This window comes from Somniosus microcephalus, chromosome 19 (genome assembly GCF_052327205.1).
Source record: "Somniosus microcephalus isolate GS21.2 chromosome 19, FLI_Smic_1.0, whole genome shotgun sequence".
Taxonomy (NCBI): Eukaryota; Metazoa; Chordata; class Chondrichthyes; order Squaliformes; family Somniosidae; genus Somniosus; species Somniosus microcephalus.
The window spans coordinates 35,461,682-35,489,151 of NC_141005.1; the positions used below are offsets into that span (position 1 = coordinate 35,461,682).

At 45.7% G+C, this 27,470-nt stretch overlaps 1 protein-coding gene across 2 annotated transcripts in view; it reads right to left on the minus strand.

Annotated features, from left to right (window-relative positions):
- Positions 1–27,470, minus strand: part of rasal1a (RAS protein activator like 1a (GAP1 like)) — a 301,463-nt gene that overhangs the window by 240,361 nt on the left and 33,632 nt on the right. For both annotated transcript variants that reach the window (XM_085961524.1, XM_085961525.1), the window contains exon 4: positions 15,292–15,353. In XM_085961524.1, coding sequence (XP_085817650.1) covers positions 15,292–15,353 — 62 coding nt within the window. The remainder of the gene's footprint in view (positions 1–15,291; positions 15,354–27,470) is intronic.

Below are 27,470 nucleotides of genomic sequence, written 5' to 3' on the forward strand. Positions count from 1 at the left end.
TTTGGAGGGCGGTTGCCCACGGCCGACGCCCGTTTCTCGAGTTTCTTTGGATTTTATTTATTTATTTATTATTTTTTTTCTTTCTTCTGGCTTCGACCTTCAATAACGTCGTCTGAGGTGCTGCCGAGTTGCAGGTAAGTTCGTTTCTTACTCGTCGCCAGTGTTACATCCGTGAATAATTGAGACACGGACAGCAGGAGTGAACAAAATAAGTCTTTACTGGTGGAAGTCCATAGTGAAACTAAAAACACAGAGGCTCACTAGCGTCTTTTATACAGGGGTGGTCACTGCCGGTACTGCAGCCTGAGGCCAGTTATTCTCTTAAAGGTACATACACAACAGATATAGGCCTAGAAATTCGGTTGGGTTAGCGCCCAATTAGGGGCGTTGGAGTGGCTTGCGCCGGCGGTATCGCTGCGCCCGAAATTGCGATGGGCCCTAACATCGGCGTTACCCGGTAGCGCTGCGCCGGCACCGATGACGTCATCGGTGTGCGCAGCACCCCGGTTGCAGTGGTAATCCGGCCCGATGGCCAAATTCAGTTGTGGCCGCCTCGCCCGTGGCAGCCGCAAACAACGATTGTGGAACGGGATGTTGCAGCACCGTAAGGCCGGCGCATAAAGGTGGAGCGGCAGCCGGCCGCTTTCCCGGTGGCCGCCTGCCCGCACCTCCCTCCCCGGACTCCTGCACCACCCCCCCGCGGCACTGATGTGTGTGTCCCGCGAGCCCGGCACTTCTCCGAGGTGCCGGGCTCATTTGTCGGGGGAATCCACCGGTCAGCTGTCGGCTGCACGCAGCTCCTCCTTAAGCGAAGGAGGAGGCCTGCAGTACCCCAGCCTGCCGCACCGCATCGGGTGCCGCAGCGGGGGATTAGCGCCTGAAACCTGCATTCAACGCCCATAGCGAGGCGCTAAAACCCTCCATTAGCGCCCGCCGCCGTCTGGGCCCGGGGCAACTGAATTTTAGGTGGGCGCAGCGGCAATTATGGCGGGCGCAAAATTTCGGGCGCTAAAGCCCTGGCGGACTCAAACCGAATTTCTAGGCCATAGAGTTTGCTGCAAACACTTGCAAGCTGCATAAACCTCAATCTGTCTTCCAAATGCAGTAAGCAACAGCTTCTAACCTTGGGAAGTGAAGACCTATGAAATGGGAGCTTTTATAGACCATTTACAGTTGTAAAGTTAGTAAATCATCCCATGCTGACACAACACCTGACCTCCTTATCTGACGTGATCCCCGAACAGCGGGGAAGCTGTTGGCGAACTCTAAAAATCTAAAGGTAAGCTTAAAATACTATTTAATTGCCTCTTAACAATCTATCTAATGATCTAAATTGCCTCCCCCGCCGCTTGTTGTTGGGTCTGTTCAGCGATGCCAGACCTGATGTCTGGGAGACTAGCATGGAGGCGGCTTGACTGCGGGGTCCCTAACCACAGTCAAAAAAAAAAAATTCCCTGCCGACCTGCCACCAAATGCGGCCCCTGACCCCCCCGAAAAATTCCCCCGTAAGTGTTTGCCTATTAGTACGGCATGAGATAATAACAGGGCCATAACTAACATTAGTACTTTCACCACAGATGTAGGACATCACTTGTGCTGCAATTCAACTCATCAAGCTCAAACTCAGCACCATGATTACTGTAAATGTGCAAACCTGTGCACTAACCCTATTACAATATACTTTTGCCAGTAAAAATGATTATCTATTTGAGCCCGTTCACACATCAGTATTGAGCTGAACAGTACTGTACTCCAGCAAAGGTTGAATATGTATCTAATTGTAAAAATCATAATATCATCACTTAAGCGATTAAAATGTAAATCCTTATTAAAACATTTCAAATGAGTCTGAGAACACATTAACAGAGTAACAAATTTGTCCTTGTTACGTATTATGCAGTGTGATCTCCCATGAAAGCATTGTTTTCATCTAACATTGTACAGTATGTTGCTTCACTTGTCAGCTGCTATATTAATGCCAACACTTTCACATAGTAGCAGCCATGGTGCTCAATAACTTATCTGTAATTAAGTTCTAACTGCACTCAGACATTAAGTTCCAACTGCAGTCATTTCCCGAGTAAAATAAAAAAAACATTGAAGGTAGAAAAATAAGCAGTGTCTCTGTGAATGATGCTGGCAGAGGAGGCTGTGGCCATTATTGGAAAAGCAGCCAAAATATGATGAAAAACAAATTATCTGGGCTGAGAGCACTGGATTATGGATGGATGTAGAATCAATGCCATAGATTTGGCCTAATCAGACTTGGCTGTTTGGTCAATCTGACAGCAATGAACTTTGTCTTTAATAGTCCTGCCCATTTCCTTTAAACACCATCTTTACCTTAAAATAGCAAAATCTCTTTTGATCTTGCTCATCTCTGAATTTATATCAAAGAGAAGAAAGAAAGGTACATTTATCGAGCACCAATCACGACCTCAGGACAACTCAAAGGGGGAAAAATTGAGTCACGCCCCCTTTGGGGCACTAACTTCTCCAGGGCGCTACTTTTAGCGCCCAGAAAAAATTAGCACCCCCGCTGCCAAAATTCATTGGTAGCGTCCCAAGAGGGAAGCGGGGTGCTACTGAAAGCACCCCGCCTCCCTCTTGGGGTGCTGCGAGCGCTACGTGCCTCGGTACTGCAGGCCTTCCTCCCCTTCTTAAAGGGGAAGGGTCTTGCGCAGCGTGACCCGGGACTCAGCTGGGCCACCAGGGATTGGAGTGCCAGCAAAAGAGCCCGGCACTCAAGAGAAGTGCTGGGCTCACGGAGCGCAGGCGGCACTCCGCGGGGGGGGGAGCTTCACAGGAGGCCGGGGACGTCAGAGGGGGGCAGGTGCTGGCAGGTGGCCAGCAACAAAAATGGCCGCCCGACACCTCCCCTTTAATTAACACCGCCCCGGCCGCAGGTAGGCCCCCCCCTGACCCCGTCAGACATAGCATCCGGCGATAAGTCAGGGGGCGCTACCAATGATCGCGGCCAGGGCGCGAGTGGGGCGCTGCGCATGGCGATGACGTCATCGCCGGTGGCGCAGCGCCGCAGGGCGCTAACGGTTACCGCCGCCGCTAACCTCCCGCTGAATTTCGCAGGAGGCGTTGGCAGCGCCGCGCCCGGGTGCTAGTTGCCTTGTGCCCCATTAGCGTCCTAGGCGCAAAGCAACCGAATTTTTAGGCCAAAGTACTTTACAGCCAATGATGTACTTTTGAAAGTAGTTACTGTTGTAATGTGGAGAAACGTGGCAGCCAATATTACACACAGCTAGGTCCCACAAACAGCAATGCGATTATGGCCAGATAATTTGTTTTAGTGATGTTGGTTGAACTCTCCTGGTCTTCTTCGAATAGTGTCATGGGACCTTTTATATCCACCTGAGAAGGTCTGAGATGCATAATTGCAAATGCCATTCTTTCAGGCAGTGCGTAATTAGTACATGCCCAACTGATAGCTAAACCTCTGGGACCAGCCTGATTTAAATGATGTGGGCAAAACCCCTGGCATGGACAACGTCTGTATTTGGGAGTTCATTCGCTCGTATGTGGGAAATCAGGTGCTGCCATCGGCTGTAAAAGCCAGCAGTAGTTTGAAGGGGAAGGTTATATTTTGATTGGTATTGTAGATGAAAGGGGCTGGAGGAACTTGCCCAATATCTGTAATAAATACAGCTGCCCCAGGACTTTCTGCAGTTCTGATGGAGCTACCGAAATGGTATTGGATCAAATGTGCCAGGGGAGGTTCTTTGAGATTGACTGCTTCAGAGTGCCCAGACAAGTTGCTCATGGTGAATGAGCCATCATTGTAAATGCACCTTGCAGCATCAGGGAACCAGACTGCTATGCTGCAAATAATAACCGTGCCTGGTTAAATAGAGAAGGAAAATTCACCATTACCTGATATTAATGCCATATATTAAGCTTGCCCGGCACACAGAGTTACCAGCCTCTCACACTGTTGTGCAGTGCTTTAAATGCTTACCCTGAATGTACAATAAGCAGAAGATTATGCCTCGCAACAGCAAACTTCGCCACACAAGTGTTTCTTCACTCACATCCTTCAATGCTTTTCCCATGAACAAATCCTTCCATGCAATCTAGCTACATGATGCGTGCATATATAGTCATACCCACTGTGGGATGCACAGTGACACACTGTATGTCCTCCTTACAATTTGATTTTGTCGCCTCCTACTCTGTTTGCAGCAGAAGACGTATACCAAAAGGAAGGGAGGAGGAGGAACCCCAAAACTAACATATGTGAGGTGGCAGCCCTGGAGTTTCTGGAGTGAGATGCCACTGAGGGGCGGGTGATGGGAAAGCAGGAAGCGTGTCCCCAGCTTCGGGCTTGTAATAGTCTTTTCCTGCTCTTTCTTCTAATCCTACTCACTCGTTGAAACCAAAGCATATATTAAAATGCAATACCATGCCACTCGTTCTGCTGAAAGCTGTATCTGAGGGGTTCTCATAAGGACAGCACTGTAACATGCATTGCTCTTCTCTTTCTCTAGGTGTGCCAGAAGGAGCAAAATCAGTAACATTGAACAAACCAGCACCTGTAGCGTCACTAACTCTGACCCTCCAAAGTGCCAGCTCAGATCCCTCCACCCCTAAGGACTTCAATACTGAGGAACAGAAGGGGGCACTGGGTGATGCACAGAGCATGAGTGGGTGAGAGCAGTTGGTGGTAGCAGGGGAGGAGCAGGTTCCTGCTGTCCAGAGGGCCAGCTCACAGCCATTCTCAGCTGATGATGCCAGGGGTCTATGTGGGAATGAGGGTTCACACTACCGCAATGTCCTGGAATCAGCACACAATGAGTTAAAACAGCTTTCTGCTGAGCATGAGATTGTAAGCAAATGTATCTCCATAGATCAGAAGGCTGATCTGCGTGCCTATCAGGTCGTACAGAAAAGAGTTAACAAAGTGAGCATTGGTCCAATAAAAAGTGAGTCTGGGGAATTAATAATGGAAAATAAGGAGATGGCAGTTGAATTGAACAGGTATTTTGCATCGGTCTTCACTATAGAGGATACAAGTAACATCCCAGAAATAGCTGTAAATCAGGAAATGGAAGGGAGGGAGGAACTCAAGAAAATTATAATCACCAGGGAAGTGGCACTGAGCAAATTGTTGGAGCTGCGGGCTGACAAGTCCACGGGTCCTGATGGACTTCATCTTAGGGTCTTAAAAGAAGTGGCTAGTGAGATAGTTGATATGTTGGTTTTAATTTTCCAAAATTCCCTAGATTCAGGGAAGGTTCCATTAGATTGGAAAATAGCGAATGTAACTCCTTTATTCAAAAAGGGAGGGAGACAGAAAGCAGGAAACTACAGGCCAGTTAGCTAAACACCTGTCATAGGGAAGATGTTAGACGCTGTTGTGTCCGTGTGTTAATGAAGACACGGAATGCAGGAGTTGGTTTACAGGTGTTTACTGGACAAAGTCTGGAGGTGAACTAACAGATACAAGACACTATACAGGCTTATATAGCCCAAGTGGCCACTACCAGCATTACAGTACACAGGGGCTCTTAAAGGCACATACACCACAATTCCTCCCCTTTTAGATAACCAGTACATAACATTTTAAGTAACTGTTATTAACATGTGTACAAGAACAATAATCTAAACATTTGCTGCAGTTAATCAATTATAAGTCAGTCTCTCTGGAGGCTTCCTGACTCGGTCCGGATAACGCCTCGGTGGTGTAGTAGTTTTCAGTGGTGTAGTAGTTTTCGGTGGTGTAGTAGGTTCTTTTGGCAAGGTCGATTCGGCTTGAATGCCAGTGTCGGGTTCACCTGGTTCCAGTATCACCAGATCGGAGGTAGATACTATGGGTATCTCTACTTCATCATTAGGCGTATAGAGTGGTGGTGTAGGTTGTCCCTTTTCGGATGACTCTATGATCTGGTCAGCATGGCGCCTTATTATGCTTTCTCCAATGTCCACGGTATACATCAGTGGTCCTAGTCGTGTGCAAATAGTTCCAGGCTGCCATTTCTCGGTACGGTAGTCCCGGGCCAAAACTTGTTGACCTATTTGGAAGGTTCTAGTTGGCCTTTCATTCATGCCTTGAAATTGCCGGTTCTCTACGTCCCTCCTGATGTTTGGTTTGATCAAATCCAGCCGGCATCTTAGTCTTCTATTGAAAAACATCATGGCGGGAGTTTGATTTGTAACCATATGTGTTGCATTCTTGTAGGCAAACAAGAAGTTATCTACCTTATGCTGTAGATTAATGCCTTCATTACCCATAGCCTTTATGGCCTTCTTGAAGGTCTGGACAAACCTTTCAGCCAATCCATTGGTGGCGGGATGGTATGGGACGGATGTATAGTGCTTAACCCCATTGTTTTTTAAGAACTTTCTGATTTCTTCGGACACAAATTGTGGTCCATTATCAGAACAGATCTGTTCAGGCAGCCCATTTCTGGCAAATATGGTCCTTAATACTGTGATGGTTTTTTCCGTGGTGGTGGAGGACATCTTTAGTACCTCCGGCCACTTGGAGTGTGCATCAACCGCGATTAAGAACATTGAGTCCATAAATGGACCAGCAAAGTCGATGTGTACCCTTTGCCATGGAGATGAGGGCCACTCCCATGGATGTAGAGGGGCTTGTGGTGGGGCGTTTTGGACCTTCTGGCATCCTAGGCAGCTCTTGGTCATTTCTTCGATGTCTCCATCGATACCTGGCCAACACACAAATGCTCTGGCTAGGTTCTTCATTTTCACTCCACCCAGATGCCCCTCGTGAAGCTCCTTTAGCACTTTATCCTGGAGTTTGGGTGGAATCACCACTCTGGATCCACACATCAAGGTTCCTCGGCACACTGACAGCTGTTCTCTTCTTTGCGAAAATGCTGGCAACAGTGGTTCGCCATGTGCTGGCCATCCCTTCACCGTTAAATTGTAGACTCGAGGGAGAGTCGGGTCATTTCTCGTTTCCTTTTCAATGGTAGAATTTGTTACTGGTAGACACTCCACTATGGTTGAGTGGAACATCTCCACTGGGTCCACTGTAGGTGCCTCTTCTACCATTGGCAACGGTAGGCGCGATAAACCGTCAGCATTTCCATGCTGTTTTGATCCTTTGTATTCTATGTCATATCGGTGTGCCCCTAGGAAAAGGGACCACCTTTGTAGCCTTTGTGCTGTCATAATGGGAACGCCCTTTTTAGGGTTGAATATGGAGACGAGGGGTTGATGGTCAGTCAACAAGGTAAATTTTTGTCCGTGTAGGTAATGGTTGAATTTCTTCACTCCCCACACCAGGCTGAGTGCTTCCCTGTCGATCTGGGCATAGTTACGCTCAGCTGAGTTCAATGAGCGTGAAGCAAAAGCTATCGGCCTCTCCGAGCCATCAGGGAATCTATGCGATAATACCGCTCCTACGCCGTAAGGGGATGCATCGCACGCCAATGTGATTGGCAGTGATGGGTTGTAATGAGCCAAAACTTCCTTGGACGTGATCAAGCCTTTACATTTATGGAAGGCACGTTTACAGTCCTCGCTCCATTCCCAAATTACTCCCGTTTGTAGCAGTTCGTTAAGAGGGTGCAGAACAGTTGACAAGTTCGGTAAAAATTTATGATAGTAATTTATCAATCCTAGGAATGACCTTAATTGTGAGACATTTTCAGCTGCTGGGGCTTTTATGACCGCTTCAATTTTTTCAGGGGACTTATGCAACCCTTCTTCGTTAATTATGTGGCCACAATATATTTGTTTCTGAAAAAATTCACACTTGGGGCGGTTTGCTCGTAGGCCCCGTTCTCTCAGCCTAGTGAGCACCTGCTCCAAATTGGCAAGGTGCTCGTTGTTGTTTTCTCCTGTTACAAGGATGTCGTCTAGGTAGCATTGAGTCCTAGGAATCCCTTGCAGGACTTGTTCCATAGCTCTTTGCCAGATAGCTGGAGCTGATGCTACTCCGAAAACCAGTCGATTGTACTGGTACAGGCCTTTGTGTGTGTTTATTGTGAGATACTTTTTAGAGGTCTCCTCAACCTGCATCTGTAGATATGCCTGTGCCAAGTCAATTTTTGTGAAACGTTTCCCTCTGGATAGTGAGGCGAAAATATCTTCTATCCTCGGAAGAGGATACTGTACCGTGTGAAGGACCGGGTTTACAGTCACCTTGAAGTCCCCACAGATGCGAATTTTTCTCTGTTCTTCAGAATTATCATTATTCAAAGTTTTCTTCATGACCGGGACGATGGGTGTTGCCCACTCGCTCCAATCTATCTTGGATAACACGCCTGTCCTTTCCAAATTCTCCAGCTCTGCCTCGACTGCTGGACGAATTGCGTATGGCACCGGCCTTGCCTTAAAAAACTTGGGAATTGCCGCATCTTCCACCTTTATTGAGGCGGTGATGCCTTTCAAGGTTCCTAGTTCCTGTTGGAACACTTCTTTGGCGTTGGCCAAGATGTCTTTCAATCGTTCAGGTATGACGTCATCATCATTTTTTTTCTTACTGGTCACCGTCAGTGCCTGAATGGAGTGCCAGTCTAAACGTATCTTTCTGATCCATTCACGTCCCAACAGCGGTGGACCACCATTTTGCAGAACGTATAAATACAACTTCTGTATTTCCTTGCCGTTGTATACAACAGGCACCCTTATTTTCCCTCTGGGGTATACTTTCTGCCCCGTATATGTTTTTAAGATAATGGATGTGTCTTTCAAGGGTATATGCAGAAATAGCCGCTCGTAATCCTGTCGACTTATGACGGTCAGAGCTGATCCTGTATCTAGCTCCATTTTAACTGGGGACCCTGCTATCATGAGGGTAACCCAAATGGTTTGGTAATCTTCTTTGGCAATTACATTATGTAATTTGAGACAGCTTAGTCTCTTGTTTCCGGAGTCGTTATCGCTCTTCTGGTCTTCGGAGCTACTGTCCGTCATCATCTGTACCTTTTTGTACTTTTCTTTATTGATTTTTTTTTTGTCAGTGGATTTTTTGTTTCCAGAACGGCATACACGTGCAATATGTCCCATCTTTCCGCATTGCCTGCATGCTTTGTCCTTGAACCAGCAGTCCCTTTTGTCATGGGTGGATCTGCCGCACCGATAACATCTCTCGAAACCCTGTGTCATTTCATGGGTGCCGAAATCCTGTGGCTTTTGCTGTATCTCTGCAGCTCCTCTCGCTGCTGCTTCGTATGATACAGCCATACTGAAAGACTTGTCCAGTGTTAAATCTTTCTCAGAAAGTAGCCTTTTCTGTGTTCCTTCACTTAGGAGACCGCAGACGAATTTGTCTCGAAGAGAATCTGCCAGTCCTGCTCTGAATTGGCAGTGCTTTGATAGCTTCCTTAATTCGGTGAGGTAATCAGCGTTACTTTCATTCTTGTGCTGATTCCTCCTGAAGAATTTGAACCGTTCCGCTATCAGCAGCGGTGTTGGGTTTAAGTGCTCCTGTAGGGTATCAACAATTTCCTTAAAATTCTTGTCCATCGGTTTGGCTGGAGTGATTAAGTTTCGTAACAGCCCGTATGTCTTTGCGCCCATTAGATTTAGGAGTATCGATGCCTTTTTATCATCCTCTATTTCATTTGCTGTGCAATATTTCCCCCCACTCTTTCCACATATGTGGTCCAATCCTCTACATCATTATCGAAAGCAGTAATATTGCCAGTCTTAGGCATCCTGAAAAAAAAATGGCGCCTCCCGCGCTTTCCTTTCTTCCTTGCTGAAAAAAAATGGCGCCTCCCGCGCTTTCCCGCCACTGTTGCTGCTGACAACGCTGTTCTCCGCGGTTTTTATGTATACAAATATTTTTAATAGTCGGAGACTTGTTCCCGCCGGACTCTCTGGGACTTTCCCCGCCCTCTGCGTGGTCCGAACGCCGAACTGCTTTGCAGAGCTGGCCGTCTCCCGAGTGCTCCACCCTTCATCTTTGTTTGCCTGCGCCTTCACTGCTTGGCCCCGCTGTAGAGCCAGCCGATCGAGCCCCAGCCCGCCGCCCAGGAAGGATTACTGCAGTACCTGCCACCAGCCCGGCTAGCTGGTGAAACCAGTTTTTTTTCATGTTTTTCTTCTTCCTTCGTCTGAGGAATCGATCTCCTTGAGGTGCTGCCGAATTGCAGGTAAGTCCGTTTCCAATTCATCGCCACTGTTGTGTCCATGTGTTAATGAAGACACGGAATGCAGGAGTTGGTTTACAGGTGTTTACTGGACAAAGTCTGGAGGTGAACTAACAGATACAAGACACTATACAGGCTTATATAGCCCGAGTGGCCACTACCGGCATTACAGTACACAGGAGCTCTTAAAGGCACATACACCACAGACGCTATTATTAAAGACGTTATAGCAGGGCACTTAGAAAAGTTCAAAGTAATCAGGCAGAGTCAACATGATTTTGTGCAAGGGAAATCATGTTTAACCAATTTATTGGAGTTCTTTGAGGAAGTAACATGTGCTGTGGATAAAGGGGAACCGGTGGATGTACTGTACTTAGATTTCCAGAAGGCATTTGATAAGGTGCTACATCAAAGGTTATTGCGGAAAATAAAAGCTCATGGTCTAGACGAGGGAACTAGATGTAATATCTCCAAGTTTGCAGACGACACAAAGCTGGGTGGGCGTGTGTGCTGTGAGGAGGAGGCCGAGAAACTCCAGTATGATTTGGACAGGTTGGGTGATTGGACAGATGCATGGCAGATGCAGTATAATGTGAGGTTATCCACTTTGGTGGCAAAAACAGGAAGACAGATTATTATCTGAATGGCAATAGATTGGGAAAAGGGGAAGTGCAACGAGACCTGGGTGTCCTTGTGCACCAGTCACTGAAGGTAAGCATGCAGGTGCAGCAGGCGGTTAAGAAGGCAAATGGTATGTTGGCCTTCATAGCGAGAGGATTCGAGTACAGGAGCAAGGATGTCTTGCTGCAGTTGTACAGGGCCTTGGTGAGACCACACCTTGAGTATTGTGTGCAGTTTTGGTCACCTTATCTGAGGAAGGATGTTCTTGCCATGGAGGGAGTGCAGCGAAGATTCACCAGACTGATACCTGGGATGACAGGAATGACGTATGAAGAGAGATTGGGTCGATTAGGCTTATATTCGCTAGAGTTTAGAAGAATGATAGGGGATCTCATTGAAACTTATAAAATTCTAACAGGACTAGACAGACTAGATGCAGGAAGGATGTTCCCGATGGTGGGGGAGTCCGGAACCAGGGGGTCACAGTCTTAGGATAAGGGGTAAGCCATTTAAGACTGAGATGAGGAGGAATTTCTTCACCCAGAGAGTGGTGAACCTGTGGCATTCTTTACCACAGAAGGCAGTTGAGGCCAACTTATTAAATATATTCAAGGAGGAGTTAGATATATTTCTTAAGGCTAAAGGGATCAAGGGATATGGGGAGAAAGCAGGGACAGGGTACTGAATTTTGATGATCAGCCATGATCTCATTAAATGGCGGAACAGGCTCGAGGGGCCGAATGGCCTACTCCTGCTCCTATCTTCTATGTTTCTATGTTTCTATGGTGTAGGGGGTAACATTTTGGCATGGATAGAAGATTGGCTAGCTAACAGGAAACAGAGTAGGCATAAATGGGTCATTTTCTGATTGGCAAAATGTAACGAGTGGTGTGCCACAGGGATCAGTGCTGGGGCCTCAACTTTTTACAATTTATATAAATGACTTGGATGAAGGGACCGAAGGTATGGTTGCTAAATTTGCTGATGACACAAAGATAGGTAGGAAAGTAAATTATGAAGAGGACATAAGGGATATAGATAGGTTAAGTGAGTGGGCAAAGATCTGGCAAATGGAATATAATGTGGGAAAAGGTGAAGTTGTCCATTTTGGCAGGAAGAATAAAAAAGAAGCATATTATCTAAATGGTGAGAGATTGCAGAGCTCTGAAATGCAGAGGGATCTGGGTGTCCTAGTGCATGAATTGCAAAAGGTTACTATGCAGGTACAGCAAGTAATTAGGAAAGCTAATAGAATGTTATTGTTTATTGCGAGGGGAATTGAATACAAAAGTAGGGAGGTTATGCTTCAGTTATACCGGGCATTGGTGAGACCACATTTGGAGTACTGTGTATAGTATTGGTTTCCTTATTTAAGGATGTAAATGCGTTGGAAGCAGTTCAGAGAAGGTTTACTAAACTAATACCTGGAATGGGCGGGTTGTCTTATGAGGAAAGGTTGGACAAGCTAGGCTTGTATCCGCTGGAGTTTAGAAGAGTAAGAGGTGACTTGATTGAAACATATAAGATCCTGAGGGGTCTGGACAGGGTGGATGTGGAGATGATGTTTCCTCTTGTGGGAGAATCTAGAACTAGGGGTCACTGTTTAAAAATAAGGGGTCGCCCATTTAAGACAGAGATTAGGAGAATTTTTTTCTCACAGAGGTCGTGAATCTTTGGAACTCTCTTCCTCAGAGGGCGGTGGAAGCAGAGTCTTTGAATATTTTTAAGGCAGAGGTAGATAGATTCATGGTAAGCAAAGGGATGAAAAGTTATCAGGGATAGGCGAGAATGTGGAGTAATCGGATCAGCCATGATCTTATTGAATGGCAGAGCAGGCTCGAAGGGCCGAGTGGCCTACTCCTGCTCCTAATTCGTATGTTCGTATGTTTATTATGGTAATAAAATGATCAGAAGAGTTTATGAGGGCAATATAACCAAGGTAATAAAATGATTAGCAGAGATTAAGAGTAACGTGCATGTTTGTTGGGTTCATGTTGTTATTCTGTTGTCATTTGTATGTATCCTTGATGTACAGGTTGAGTGTCCCGAATCCGGCAACCTCGGGACCGAGGCCGAGCCGGTTTTTGGGTTTTTCCAGATTCTGGAACATTTTACAGATTCCGGACCCCTGCCACCAATCGTCACAGAGTCCGGATTCCGGAACTCCGGATTTGAGACGCTCAACCTGTACTATGATTTATTGGTGGTATGGATGGAATGTGGAAATCAAAGGTAAAATTGGTATAAGAGATGAGCATGAACCACTTTATAGCAGCTCGTACTGGATTTGTGAAGTATGATGTCTCAACAGCTCTCATACTGGTTTTGGGTAGTATGATGAAGCTGTCATTCTGGATTCGTGAAGTATGATGTTTCAATAAAGACCTGATCCTGCATTGCGGCAACTGAATGTGTGTGTAATCTGGCGTTTAAAGTAACAAGACGAAAAGGAACAAGAAACCAGTCCAACAGTCTGGACCTCAGCGAATGCTTTCTCAATATCAACGGTTGCTGCAGTCATTGGAGACTGTGCCAAGCAACCTTCAATATATGACAAACAATTGTGCAAGAGTCCAATACTTGCAGCTGTGTTTTTTTGATAGACATAAGCACAACACTGCAGTCCACGATGGAGTGTGCCACAACTCCAGCAACATGTAACCTGTGTGCCCAATTTGTAAGGCCAACGTTATGAAGAAGTGTATATCTGGTATTTCAAAATGAAATAGCCACTTTGCAGCAGGAGTTTCCTGTGCCCGTCAATCCCAGACTGAAAAAGTACTTTGTGCACATTATGGCCAAAGATCCAGCATCACCATTCTTCATCCATATTTCTGATTAGTCAAGAGTTGATTATGCGCATTTATGGAATGTTAATGGAGCAAACTCCACTAATGCCTACTGACAAGTCACATCATTGCTTCAATAATTCAACTTCCTCCCACTGGTGTGATGAACTTTGGTTCCAATTATTTTCTAATTTCTTTAATAGATTACAAAGTCAAACTAAATATAAAATATTAAACTCTTTGATTTCCCATGACGTTGCTCAAGATAAAATATCAGGTTTATATTACCCTTGAAGAACCTAGGACCTTAACACTTAGCACAAAGTGTCAGGTCTTCCTTCTTGCCACTGTACCATTGGGGTTGCCATACTTTGCCACTTTGGTATCCTATGACATCATTCTGGGGACAGCAAAATTGCATTACCCTCACACAATTTCAATATTACCTCAGTGTCTTCCTGTAAGTTCCCCATTTTCTGCAAGTATTTCCTTCTCCCTGACTTCTCTCTCTTTTGTACATCTCCCACTATGCTTTCCTCACACAGTCTCTCTCTCTTTTCTCTGTACATCTCGGATTCTGTATAACTCCCAACCTGCTTCACACACGCAATTTGTCACAGTTAGATAGCAAATAGGACAAGTCAATTGTTATCACTCAGACCCTCTTCAAAACTGAGGATTTTCATTTTCTGTGCAAAAGTGCTGTACTTGGGCAGTAAATCTCATTCCAAACGTTGAGTAGAGAAATTCACGGTACTGGTTACAACATGACATGATAAATAAATTCCTCTAATAATGAATTATTCCATATTGATAGCCCATGACGGTTAGAAAATGAACAGTCTGTTCTTAGACAATATATTATTCCATATTCATTTGATTTTCTTTCAAGACTAACATTTTGATAGGAGCTTATAAAGTGGGATGCCTTCAATGTTTGTCGAGCTCCCTTTCTCTGCTTCCATCCCTTACACATTTCATCTATTTCGTATACTGCACGTGGTCGGTTTCCTTGATTAAGATCATGAAATCTGGAAATCACATTTATCTCCATTTCTTTTTTTTCAACATTATGCATTGCCTCTGTTTGATTCCATCCCGTCTATCGCTGCCTCTCTCAGATAAATCTTCAATCTAGGCCCAGGAGGGAGAGCAAGTAGCAGACTCTCCGAGGCAGAACCAGGCCTCCTTTAAAATGCTACCTCGATCATCTGCACTTCCTTTATAGGCAAAGCAACAATAATTAACAGGAACAATAAAAATCAAAAGAAAAGATCAGAGGGCAGCACATTCTCTCCTGTGTTGTTTGTTAATTCTTAGCTGTTAAATTAATTGCCAGAAGTGCCAGCTCAGGCTTCCCACGCATTCTGCCTGCACTGCTGGAGTGGCAATCTTATTGTAATTAAGGTTTAAAAAGCATTTCCCCCCTACTTGCTAATGGGAATTGGCAATATAATCACGGACAAATGACAAGATTCAAATAGGGGGGAAAAAAGTGTAATCTATAAGCTTTGGTTAGGGCTGAATTAAAAATATATATTAATTGCCTCTATTGCTTTTCCAAAATAAATTCAAAAGAATACACAATCTGTTGCATGCATTTCAATTACATCCTTTCGGACATAGTAAATATCCTGTACAGTTTTTAGTTTTCCCCTCTTGGATTCTATGGCTTTATGGAAATTCTGAACACATTTTCCAACAAGACAATTTATTTTGTTGGTTACTACTTTTTCTTGACAGTAAATAGAAAAGCGTTAGAACTTGGTCGCTCCAACTCAAATTCTCAAAAGGTTTCTTACCTCGTAAATGGGCTGCAATGTGTTCCTTATTAAGAGAGATCTTCCCAATCACATCATCATGCCTGAAAATTTTAAATGGAAAAATATTTCAGTAGAAATTGGTGTTGATAAACATGTACCCCATTTCCATTTATGAGCTCCAGGCAGCTGAGGCTTCCCACCAGAAGAATGGAGTTGGAACATTAGCCCTAATGTTCCAACTTCTGAATGTAAAATTTAATGTTGCATCTCAGCATATTAGCTATACAGTATATAGGCATTACGCTCTGTAGGAGCGGCATTACTCAAGAGTGACATAATGACCTCAGTTTTCCCAGAGCAATGAAGTGTCCAGGGCTGGAGTTGGAATTAGTGCAGTGTTTCACTTGGTAAATTTGATTCCAATAAGTAATTATTTTTGTTTTTCATCAATCTAATACCCTGTGGATGTGGTGTATTTAGATTTTCAGAAGGCCTTTGATGAAGTCCCACATAAGAGGTTAGTGTGCAAAATTAAAGCACATGGGATTGGGGGTAATATACTGGCATGGATTGAAAATTGGTTAACAGACAGGAAACAGAGAGTAGGAATTAATGGGTGTTTTTCAGGGTGGCAGGCGGTGACTAGTGGGGTACCGCAGGGATCAGTGCTTGGGCCCCAGCTATTCACAATATATATCAATGATTTGGATGAGGGAACCAAATGTAATACAGGAAACTTTGTGCTATCCGGCACCGACGGGACCGAGCTGTTGCCGTTCCCTCAAAACTGCCGGACAAACCAGCGTTAATGTTGAAGTTCATCTCCGTATCTGGCAACAAACACTGTTGCTTAGCAACAGCTTCTAAACAGTCGGCCGTACCTTGTAAGCGTCTTTGTCGCTTAGCAACAGCTTCAGAGAGACTTTGCAGAGCCTGACTGTTGGAAAAAAAAGCCACAAAAAGAAAAAAACCCTAAAAAAACGGCTCCTGATTTTTGCCGGTGGCTCGAGCTTGCCGGACATTTAGCCTCTGGATAGCACAAAGTTTCCTGTATTTCCAAGTTTGCTGATGACACAAAACTAGGTGGGATTGTGAGTTGTGAGGAGGCTGCAAAGAGGCTTCAAGGCGATTTAGACAAGTTAAGTGAGTGGGCGAATACATGGCAGATGCAGTATAACGTGGATAAATGTGAAGTTATCCACTTCGGTAGGAAAAACAGAAAAGTAGAGTATTACTTAAATGTTAATATATTGGGAAATGTTGATGTACAAAGGGACCTGGGTGTCCTTGTACACCAGTCATTGAAAGCAAACATGCAGGTGCAGCAAGCAGTTAGGAAGGCAAATGGTATGTTGGCCTTCATTGCAAGAGGATTTGAGTACAGGAGCAAGGATGTCTTACTACAGTTGTACAGGGCCTTGGTGAGACCACACCTGGAGTACTGTGTGCAGTTTTGGTCTCCTTACCTAAGAAAGGATATACTTGCCATGGAGGGAGTGCAGCAAAGGTTCACCAGACTGATTCCTGGGTTGGCAGTATGAGGAGAGATTGGGTCAACTAGGCCTGTATTCACTAGAGTTTAGAAGAATGAGAGGGGATCTCATTGAAACGTATAAAATTCTGACAGGGCTAGACAGACTGGATGCAGGGAGGATGTTTCCCCTGGCTGGGAGGTCTAGAACGAGGGGTCACAGTCTCAGGATATGGGGTGGGACATTTAGGACTGAGATGAGGAGACATTTCTTCACTCAGAGGGTGGTGAACCTGTGGAATTCTCTACCACAGAAGGCTGTGGAGGCCAAGTCACTGAATATATTTAAGAAGGAGATAGATTTCTGGGCACAAAAGGCATCAAGGGTTATGGGGAGAGAGTGGGAATATAGTATTGAGATAGAGGATCAGCCATGATCATATTGAATGGTGGAGCAGGCTCGAAGGGCCGAATGACCTACTCCTGCTCCTATTTTTCTATGTTTCTTTCTATGTTTACACTTTCTGTATGGAGAATTATTCAGTTCTGGAAAGGATATCCCAAACTGAATATGATTTATTTTAAATTATTTACTGAGGAGGGCTGCAAGTCAGTCCATTCATTGTGAGGTATTAAATGTACTTTCCCTCTGCCTATGGTAAGCTTGAATTGTCATCCAAAATCGATAGGAAATTTGCATCAAGTGGCCTGATGTAAATCTGTGCTTTGTAACACCAGACAAAACTGATCCAATAGTGAAATATTTATTCCAAAATTTGACTGGATTACCATCTAAACGAGTGTATAAATCACACTAGCGAGAACTTGGCACATATCTCTTATACTGGGTATGCAAGAAGCAAAACATTGCTTGTATCAGTGCATTAACCATAATCCCCAAATCGCATGTTATATAAATCTGAATGTGCGACCAATGTACTGGATTGCATAGCAACTCCTGCCCTGATTTTAACTGGGGGTCAATTTTCAGCGGTTAAGTTTTGATGTCAGTTCAAAACTCACCCACTGCAGCAAAAAAAGAGACTGGAGGTATATTAACTCCCAGGCCTCATGTGAATGCCATTGGCCGACTTCCCACCGATTCTGGACAGGAATTTGGTGGGACAGGGCGCAAATCTATGTGACCCAAATCTGTGAACTGGGATGGCAGGAATGACGTATGAAGAGAGATTGAGTCGATTAGGCTTATATTCGCTAGAGTTTAGAAGAATGAGAGGGGATCTCATTGAAACTTATAAAATTCTAACAGGACTAGACAGACTAGATGCAGGAAGGATGTTCCCGATGGCGGGGGAGTTTCTTCACCCAGAGAGTGGTGAACCTGTGGAATTCTCGACCACAGAAGGCAGTTGAGGCCAACTTATTAAATATATTCAAGAAGGAGTTGGATATATTTCTTAAGGCTAAAGGGATCAAGGGATATGGGGAGAAAGCAGGGACAGGGTACTGAATTTGGATGATCAGCCATGATATCATTAAATGGCGGAACAAGCTCAAGGGGCCAAATGGCCTATTCCTGCTCCTATCTTCTATGTTTCTATGCTACCTGCCATGCGCGGGATTGGCTGCCTGGCCATCCCAGAGGTGTCCCATGATCGGAAGTTGGGGGCGGGGGCAAGATTTCTACAGGAGAGGCCAAATATTTCCTTGTGGGGTCTGGAGGAGCTCCTTCTGGCCACCCAAGGTAATAACTAACAAATTTTCAACTTCCCATTTCGGGCCTCTTCTTGCCCCGATCACTCCCACGTTGGGTTGGCCTGGCGGGAAGCTCACTGCCATTTCCCACTTTCCCACCTGCGAGCTACCCAGAAACTTAAATATAAGGGATCCTTGAGGTTCAGAAGGAATCATCTGACAGGAACTACAACTAGTCTGTTCAGGATACCTTCAGACACGGTACAGGAGGTCAGTTTAATTGAATTACTCAATTTTCATGGTGCTTATGCACAAATCTGTGAAGGTGACAGGACAGGTTAACAAAGCAGTTAATAAAGCGTATGGGATCCTGGGCTTTATAAATAGAGGCAGAGAGTACAAAAGCCAGGAAGTTATGCTAAACCGATATAAAACACTAGTTCAGCCCCAGCTGGAGTATTGTGTCCAATTCTGGGCACCACACTTTAGGAAGGACGTGAAGGCTTTGGAGAGGGTACAGAACAGATTTTTTTTTAAATTCGTTTATGGGATATGGGTGTTACTGGCAAGACCAGCATTTATTGCCCATCCCTAATTGCCCTTGAGAAGGTGGTGGTGAGCCGCCTTCTTGAACCGCTGCAGTGCGTGTGGTGAAGGTTCTCCCACAGTGCTGTTAGGTAGGGAGTTCCAGGATTTGGACCCAGTGACGATGAAGGATCGGTGATATATTTCCAAGATCAGGATGGTGTGTGACTTGGAGGGGAACTTGGAGGTGGTGGTGTTCCCATGCGCCTGCTGCCCTTGTCCTTCTAAGTAGAAGAGGTCGCGGGTTTGGGAGGTGCCGCCGAAGAAGCCTTGGCGAGTTGCTGCAATGCATCTTGTAGATGGTACACACTGCAGCCACGGTACGCCGGTGGTGGAGGTAGTGAATGTTTAAGGTGGTGGATGGGGTGCCAATCAAGCGGGCTGCTTTGTCCTGGATGGTGTCGAGCTTTTCGAGTGTTGTTGGAGCTGCACTCACCCAGGCGAGTGGAGAGTATTCCATTTACTAGAATGGTTCCAGGGATGAGGGATTACAGTTACGTGGATAGACTGGAGAAGCTGGAGTTGTTCTTCTTAGAGCAGAGAAGGCTAAGAAGAGAGTTGATAGAGGTGTTTAAAATCATGAAGGGTTTAGATAGAGTAAATAAAGAGAAACTGTTTCCAATGGCTGAAGCATCAATAACCAGAAGGTGATTGGCAAAAGACCCAGAGGCGACATGAGGACAAACTTCTTACACGAGTGGTTCGGAGTTCGAATGCACTGCCTGATAGGGTGGTGGATACAGATTCAATAGCAGCTTTCAAAAGAGAATTGGATAAATACTTGAAGGAGAAAACATTGCAAGGATATGGGGAAAGAGTAGGGGAGTGGGACTAACTGGATTGCTCCTCGAAAGAGCCAGCACAAATGTGATGGGCCGAATGGCCTCCTTCTGTGCTGTACTATTCTATGATTCTATCCAGCCTACTATGATCAGCTTGAGCAGACAAGTGTCCATTCTGAGGCAACATAGCACTTTTTCCTTAACCTGCAAACTCACACATGCCATAGATTGTAAGTGTTTCCAAGGCTCGTGTCTGTGTTCATAGGCAAAGAGCAGGCCCCCTCCCTCAGCACCGCCCCTGCCCAAGTCCTGCTACTACTGGAAGTGATACTGGCCGTGCACACCATGGGTGGAAATCCCTTTCTCACGAGAACAGGAATTCCCACACAGTATGCAGCAGCCAGAATTGGGCTTGGGTTAGAGCAGAGTTGAAGTGGAGCGGGGAAAGTGAATGTAAGAAAGTGAAGGGGAGGAGGATAGAAGCCAGGAATAGTGCTTTGGGAGAGCAGCAAGACAGGTCAGAAGCCAGGAGCATTGTTTGAGCATGAGGGAGGCAGGAGGGACCCAGCATCAACTGAGGGGTGCCAGCTTGAATGGGGTGGGGGTGCAGGGGTGTGAAGAAGAGTCCTTGCTTCAACTGGGGTGGAAGGGGAGTACAGCGCCAAGTCGAATCAAGGGGGAGGAGGAGGAGAAGAGTTGCTTACATGAATTTTACTCGGGGGCTGAGAAATAGAGTGCCAACTTGAACTGAGGGAACAAGAAGAGTGCTAGTATGAACTAGCAGAGTTGGAAATAAAGAAAAAAAAAGTGCATTTATATAGCACCTTCCACACCCTCAGGCCATCCCAAAGCATGTTTCAGCCAATGAGATACTTTTGAAGTGTAGTCACTGCTATAATGTAGGAAACGCAAAAGCCAATTTGCCTTTGCAACTATTGTTCTAATTTTTTTCTAGATTAGAAGTAGTGAGCAATAGGCTGGCATGATGTGGCTAAGAAAAAAGAAGTCGGAATAGTTTACACCAAAGCAAAGCAAATACAGCGCAGTATAAATGTAGGTTGTACTGGTGCTAATTGCACTTGGATATTATAATAAAGTGAAAGCTCCAGTTATTATTTTAAACTCTAAATCTAACTTGCTGATTCTGCTGCTGTTTATTAGGACGGGTTATATTGTAATTCCTTTAGTACTCCATGCGCATGCTATTTTCTACATTTATAAAGACTTAGGGGGCTAAATTTGGTTCATTTGCGCCTCCGCGCTAATGGGGCACAAATCAACTAGTGCCTGGGCACGGTGCCGCTAACGCCTCCCACGAAATTCAGCGGGAGGTTAGCGGCAGCGCTAAACGTTAGGGCCGCTGGCGATGATGTCATCGCCGTGCACAGTGCCCCGTTCGCGCCCCAGCTGTAATATTGGGTGGCTCCCCCCGACTTACCGCCGGACGCTATGTCTGCCGGGGTCAGGGGGGCCTATCTGCGGCCAGGGTGGCGCCAGTTAAAGGGGAGGTGACGGGCGGCCATTTTTGTTGCTGGCCGCCTGCCAGCACCTACCCCCTCTGCCGTTCCCGGCCCCCGTGAAGCCCCCCCCGCAGTGTGTCGGCTGTTCTCCGTGAGCCAGGCACTTCTGATCCCTGGTGGCCCAGCTGGGCGCCAGGTCGCGCTGCACCAGGCCCTTCCCTTTAATAAGGGGAGGAAGGCCTGCAGTACCGCGGCACGATGTGCCGCAGCGCCGTAGTGCCGCGATATTGGCTCGCAGCACCCCAAGAGGGATGCGGGGTGCTTCCAGTAGCGCCCCTCCTTCCTCTCGGGGCGCTACCTAGGAAAATCAGCAGCGGGGGCGATAACTTTTTCGGGGCACTAAAATTAGCGCCCAGGCGAAGGTAGCACTCCAAAGGGGGGTGCTACCCAATTTTTATCCCTTAAAGTGATGTGGAGCCAATACATATCACACACTTGAATTTCTCTCCAATCATCTCCTTTGGGACTCTCACACATTGTGCCTGCTACCAATGATGGGCAAGTTACTACAGTATTTGGTATCATCACTAGACACGTTTTGCAGGCAGTATATGCAGTTAGTGACTGTTTGGCACAGCTACTATTTAAATGAAAATGGTCAACAAGGAGATCAGATTGTAAAGACCAGCAGCTAGGAAGAGCTGATTGGTTCATTTCTAATAATGAAAAACCTGTCACCTCTGAAGTTTCATGATATTTACAGGCAACAGATCACGATTTGCAAGTTGGTGCTAGGACAAGCCTTATTGTGTATTGTACTTATAACTAAATGTTTTAACTCCATACTAGTACATCACTCAAATGTTTGAAAATGAATGATTGTAATTAGTTTATAAATAATTATCACGCAGAGATAGCTTGCTGAAAAGGCATTACACCAGTTACATGTAAACACTACTTTGTGTCTATGGAGATAATTAACATAAACCTAATTTTAGTTATTTCTTAATTCAGCTTTCATGATCCATGCAATGATCCAACATAATTTTCCACGGAAATGCTTTCCCAATAGCCTTGTTGCAATCCCTCATATACTGCACGTGACACGCACCATAGGACAGAGGTTGCAATTGGATTTCAGTCAGCTCAAGGTGATACAAGTAGACATTACAATACACACTGGATATAAAAAAGAATTAACTCAGCTCTGGCATGTCATGGCGAATTTATGGCTCAGTGTTAACTCTTATATACGCATGCAATAAATTGTGTCAGCGATAAATCCACCACAGCAGAAGAACTGATGGCTAAGGGCTAAGCTGTATTGGTGACAGAAGAACATTTTAAACCTGTATAAGCAGGCATACAAGTAGTATTTTACGAATGGTGCAAAGCTCCTATATATGAGTTTTTAATGCCAGATATATTCAAATAATAAAACAAATTCTATTTATACAGAAATATTTCATACCAAAAAAAAGCATTTAAATCCATATATAAGCATATAAATTCGATAGCAAAATACTGTGGATGCTGGAAATCCGAAATAACAAAAGAAAATGCTGGAAAAACTCAGCAGGCCAGGCAACATCCGTGGAAATAGAAACGGAGCTAACGTTTCAGGTCGAAGACCCTTCGTCAGAACTGGAAAAAAAGCAGGAAGAGGGATAGATTTTAAAGCAAGTGGGGGCTGGGGAAAGGGGGAGGGGATGAAAGAACAAAAGGGAAGGTCAGAGATAGGATAGAAAGCAGGAGAGATTAAGAGACATTCAGAGATATTCAAGGAACAAAGGATGGCTCTATATAAGCATGATGCATTCATCATCGTTGATTTTAGTCTTTATAAAACGGTGTCTATTAAAGAAAATGCAGACACGTCGCTTTTAAGGCTGAATTTCATTCTGTTTGTGAGACAACAAAAATTGTAATGCACATAAATGACCAGACACATTCTACTTCCTCCACCCATTTGCCACAGCTAAGCACACGTCTATTACAGTGGATACTGAGAAATGTAGAGGAACAGAGGGACCTTGGAGTGCATGTCCACAGATCCTTGAAGGTAGCAGGACAGGTAGATAAGATGGTTAAGAAGGCATACGGGATACTTTCCTTTGTTAGCTGAGGCATAGAATATAAGAGCAGAGAGGTTATGCTAGAACTGTATAAAACACTAAATTAGGTCACAGCTAGAGTTCTGCGTACAGTGCTGGTCATCACATTACAGGAAAGATGTGGTTGCACTAAAGAGGGTACAGAGGAGATTTACAAGGATGTTGCCAGGACTGGGGAATTTTAGCTATGAGGAAAGATTGGATAGGCTGGGGTTGTTTTCTTTGGAACAGAGGAGGCTGAGGGGAAACTTAATTGAGGTGTAGAACAATATGAGAGGCTGCGAGAGACTGGATAGGAAGCATCTATTTCCCTTACCAGAGAGATCAATAACCAGGGGACATAGAGTTAAAGTAACTGGTAGAAGGATTAGAGGGGAGTTTAGGAGAAATGTTTTCACCCAGTGGGTGGTGGGGGTCTGGAACGTACTGCCTGAAAGGGTGGTAGAGGCAGAAACCCTCATCACATTTAAAAAGTACTTGAAGTGCCGTAACCTACAAGGCTACGGACCAAGAGCTGGAAAGTGGGATTAGGCTGGATAGCTCTTTTACAACCAGCGCAGACACGATGGGCTGAATGGCCTTCTTCTGTGCCATAAATTTCTATGATTCTATGATTCTATACAGTGTGGCTACATGCAATGTGCAGAGACAAATGATCCATGTATCCATAAAGGGACTTACCTTAAAAAATTTGAATCCTAGTGCAGAACATGCACTATAAGGGGCAGTAACATATGCTCTGGGGTGGGTAATTTTTCAGACAGCCACATACTCAATCTAAAATTTGCTTCACCTAATACATATTATGGTAGCTGTTCATATTATATAATAGCCCTTCCTTACGCAATTTTTACCATCAAGGTAATGGTCTCTAGGGCAAGTGAGGTGGGCTGAATTTTGCCTGCGCTCAGAGTGCAATTTTGGAGGCGGGTCTACTTACAAAATCAAAGTGATTGACGGCGGTTTGGGAGCCTGCTCTGAACCCGCCTCCATGAAAGTTTCCAAAGTGTCAGGTCTGCGATTTCAGAACAGACCCGACACCAAGCGGCAGGGGAGGCATTTAAGATAGTTAAATGCTTGTTAAACGCTTGTTAACTACTATTTTGCCAGCCAATTTATATTTTACCACTTTTTTTGCAAGGTCCACGTCGTTCGGAGATCTCATCAGGTAAGTAGGTCAGGGTTCTCTATGTCTCCCCTTTGCTGTGAATAGGTGACAGCTGCAAAAGTGGTATAAAAGCTACCATTTTACAGCTGGTCACTTTCCAATGTCAGAAGCTTGAGCCTTCAGGACTTGGAAGACACTTTTGAGCTGTATGCAATTTGTAAGTGTTTGGAGTAAACTCTCTATCCACAGTCACCTCCTTGGAGCAAGCTCTCTCACCACTGACAGATCGCTTCTGTCATCTCAACTTCAGCTGCCATCTATTCCAGCAACATCGGTACCCTTGAAAAAATCTCACCTTGGTCCTCTAAATCCCTCCACGATCAGCCCCAACACCAACATCACCAGGCACACCAACATCACCAACAACAATACCAACCTTCTCCGCAATCACCTGATGCTGCACAGGACACAGGGCATCAGCACCCGACAACATTGCTGCCTGGGAGGCCAGCGATGGCATCACCATGGCCAGATTTACTTCACTTGACCCTGTACACCCTGGCTGCCACATGATGTGCCAGGTTGACACCACCCCACACCAGCACCAAAAAGCATCCCTACAATGTCCAAGCCATTCCTTTCACATTCATCACAATTGGTGGGGGGGGGTGAAGTTATGTCTCAACATTCACTGGAACTCACTAAGACACTTCCAAAGGTGAGCACAGATCTGTCCAAGAAGGCAGTGTTGAAAATAAAGATTTCAATGTTTGACAACACATTAACAGAAAATTTACATGAATATTGCATAGAACACCCAAATGCCTACCCTTGTGCGTTGTTAGTTGGTATGATTGCACTAGGATGAGGGTGAGTGTGAGGGGTGGCGAGTGAGATGGGGAAGTGATAATGTAGATAGAGAGAGATGGGTGGAGGTGCAAGTTAAGTTGGTGTGAGTAAGGATGTGCAGGATAGGGAAGGCAGAGTTATGGGGATGTGATGAGTGGCACAGCAAGATGAGGTTGAGTGTGGCTTTGTAGTAACATTTCGTGATCTACTGAGATCATTGAAAGGTTTGCGCCACTGCAGCCAGGTACTCCTGACGACATCCCTGCTTTTTTCCCTCCTGTGCAATGTGGATAAGTCTCATCCGCCCTTGCGAGAGCCTGGGTGCAGCCGTGCACCTTTGTGCGGTGCTTGCCAGTGTTTGCAGCACCTCAATGCTGTAGAACGCTGACAGCACAACTGTCAAAATGAATGTGGCCGTGGTCACTTTAAGGAAGCCGGCTGATGACGCGTCATCAAATGACGTCATCAGACTTGCTTCCTTTTAATTGGCCGGGCAACGCGCAGGGCGGGCTTAACAAGTCCAATTAACGTAAAATCCTTTTCACAGAGCGGCTGGAGCCGGGAGCGGGACCGGGACTCACCAACTACCTCTCCTGCCGCGATCCCGTCTCCGATGGCGAAATCGCGGCCTATGTGAATTTCAGCATACTCATACAGCTGTACAAGGTTTGATTTTCCAGTATTGTATGCAGTTTCATAGCACTACCTTTAAAGTACAGTATGTCAACATTAAGCCTGCAATGAGTTTCAGCCTTTGGAGCCGAAGACTCACAATAACACTATTTTTGTCGGTGTGCGTTATATTACACGCACGATGGAATCAGAGTGCCTGGTGTTATTGCCACTGAAGACAGGGGATCAGAGCTACAAGTAGTTCAATATCAGAGCCAGTAGGGCTACATGAGCAAGGGATTAGAGAATGAGATGTCAGCTACAGAAAGCACAATACCTATTTGAGGTCACAAAAAGTGTGGTGTCCAAAGCACAGGTAGAAAATACAATGGGGGCCATTTTGACTTTGTGCGATAATGTACAATAGTTAATGGCGAATCAGAAGCCTGTTTTATTTCCCAATTTTTATTTCCATTGGGGGAGAAATTCAGTGGTGCCCCCTTTGGGGCGCTAACTTCGCCAGGGCACTACTTTTAGCACCCCAATAAAGTTAGCGCCCCTGCCTCGTAAATTCGGTGGTATCACCCCAAGCAGGAGGCGGGGCACTGCTGGAAGCACTCCCCCTCCTTCCTGGAGCGCTACCAGTGAATATCGCAGCGCTAGGTGCAACAGCGCCATGCGCGTTGGCACATAGCGCCGCTGTATTGCAGGCCTGCATCCGCACGCTGCGTGCACCCGGGCCTTGCTGAACCACCAGGGAGCGGGGTGCCAGGAAAGCAGCCAGTGATGATGTCATTGCCGTGCGCTGCGACCCCTTAGCACCCCGCAGCAGAAATTCTGCTGTGTCCACAAGGCTGCCGCAGGCGTTAATTAAAGGGCGATGCGGCCATGACTCACGCCGCCATTTTATTCTTTTTGGCCGACCTCCAGGTTGGCCCTTTGTGGCGGCCCTTGGCGTGGTCCGTGACCGCCATCATGCGGCCCGGCACCACAACTCGGTACTGGGCTGCAGCCATGGCACCACACTGCCCTGGTGGGCTAGTTTGGGCCATCGAAGGCCCTGCAGAGCTTGCAGCGTCCCTCCCCTTTAATGAAACGCATCAGCGATACACGGAGCGGCTGTTTAGCGCTCCGTCGCTACCACGCTTTGTGCCGCCGATACCGCCCCGAGAGCAAGTGGAGCGCCCGAGATAGTGCTCTGCTTCCTCACCGGGGCGGTAAGCCGAATTTAGCGGCCGTGGTGGTACTTCCGCGCCGGGTGCTAAATCTCCGGTGATAATTCGCTTACCACCCCCAAACGGGGCATAACCGAATTTCACCCCTTTTGTTTGCGCTCTCTGAGGACTTTTCAGCTTATGTTGCAACTTTTACTGATTTATGTATCTCTGTTCCCAGATATCTTTGCTCCTCTACCCCATTTAGTTTCTTACCTTCCAAGGGACAGTGGACTCCTTATTCCTCCTACCAAAATGAACCACTTTTCACACTTTGTTATATTGAATTTCATTTGCCGCTTATCTGCCCACTCTGCAAGCTTGTTTATACCTTCCTGTATTTTGGTGCAGTCCTACACATTATTAG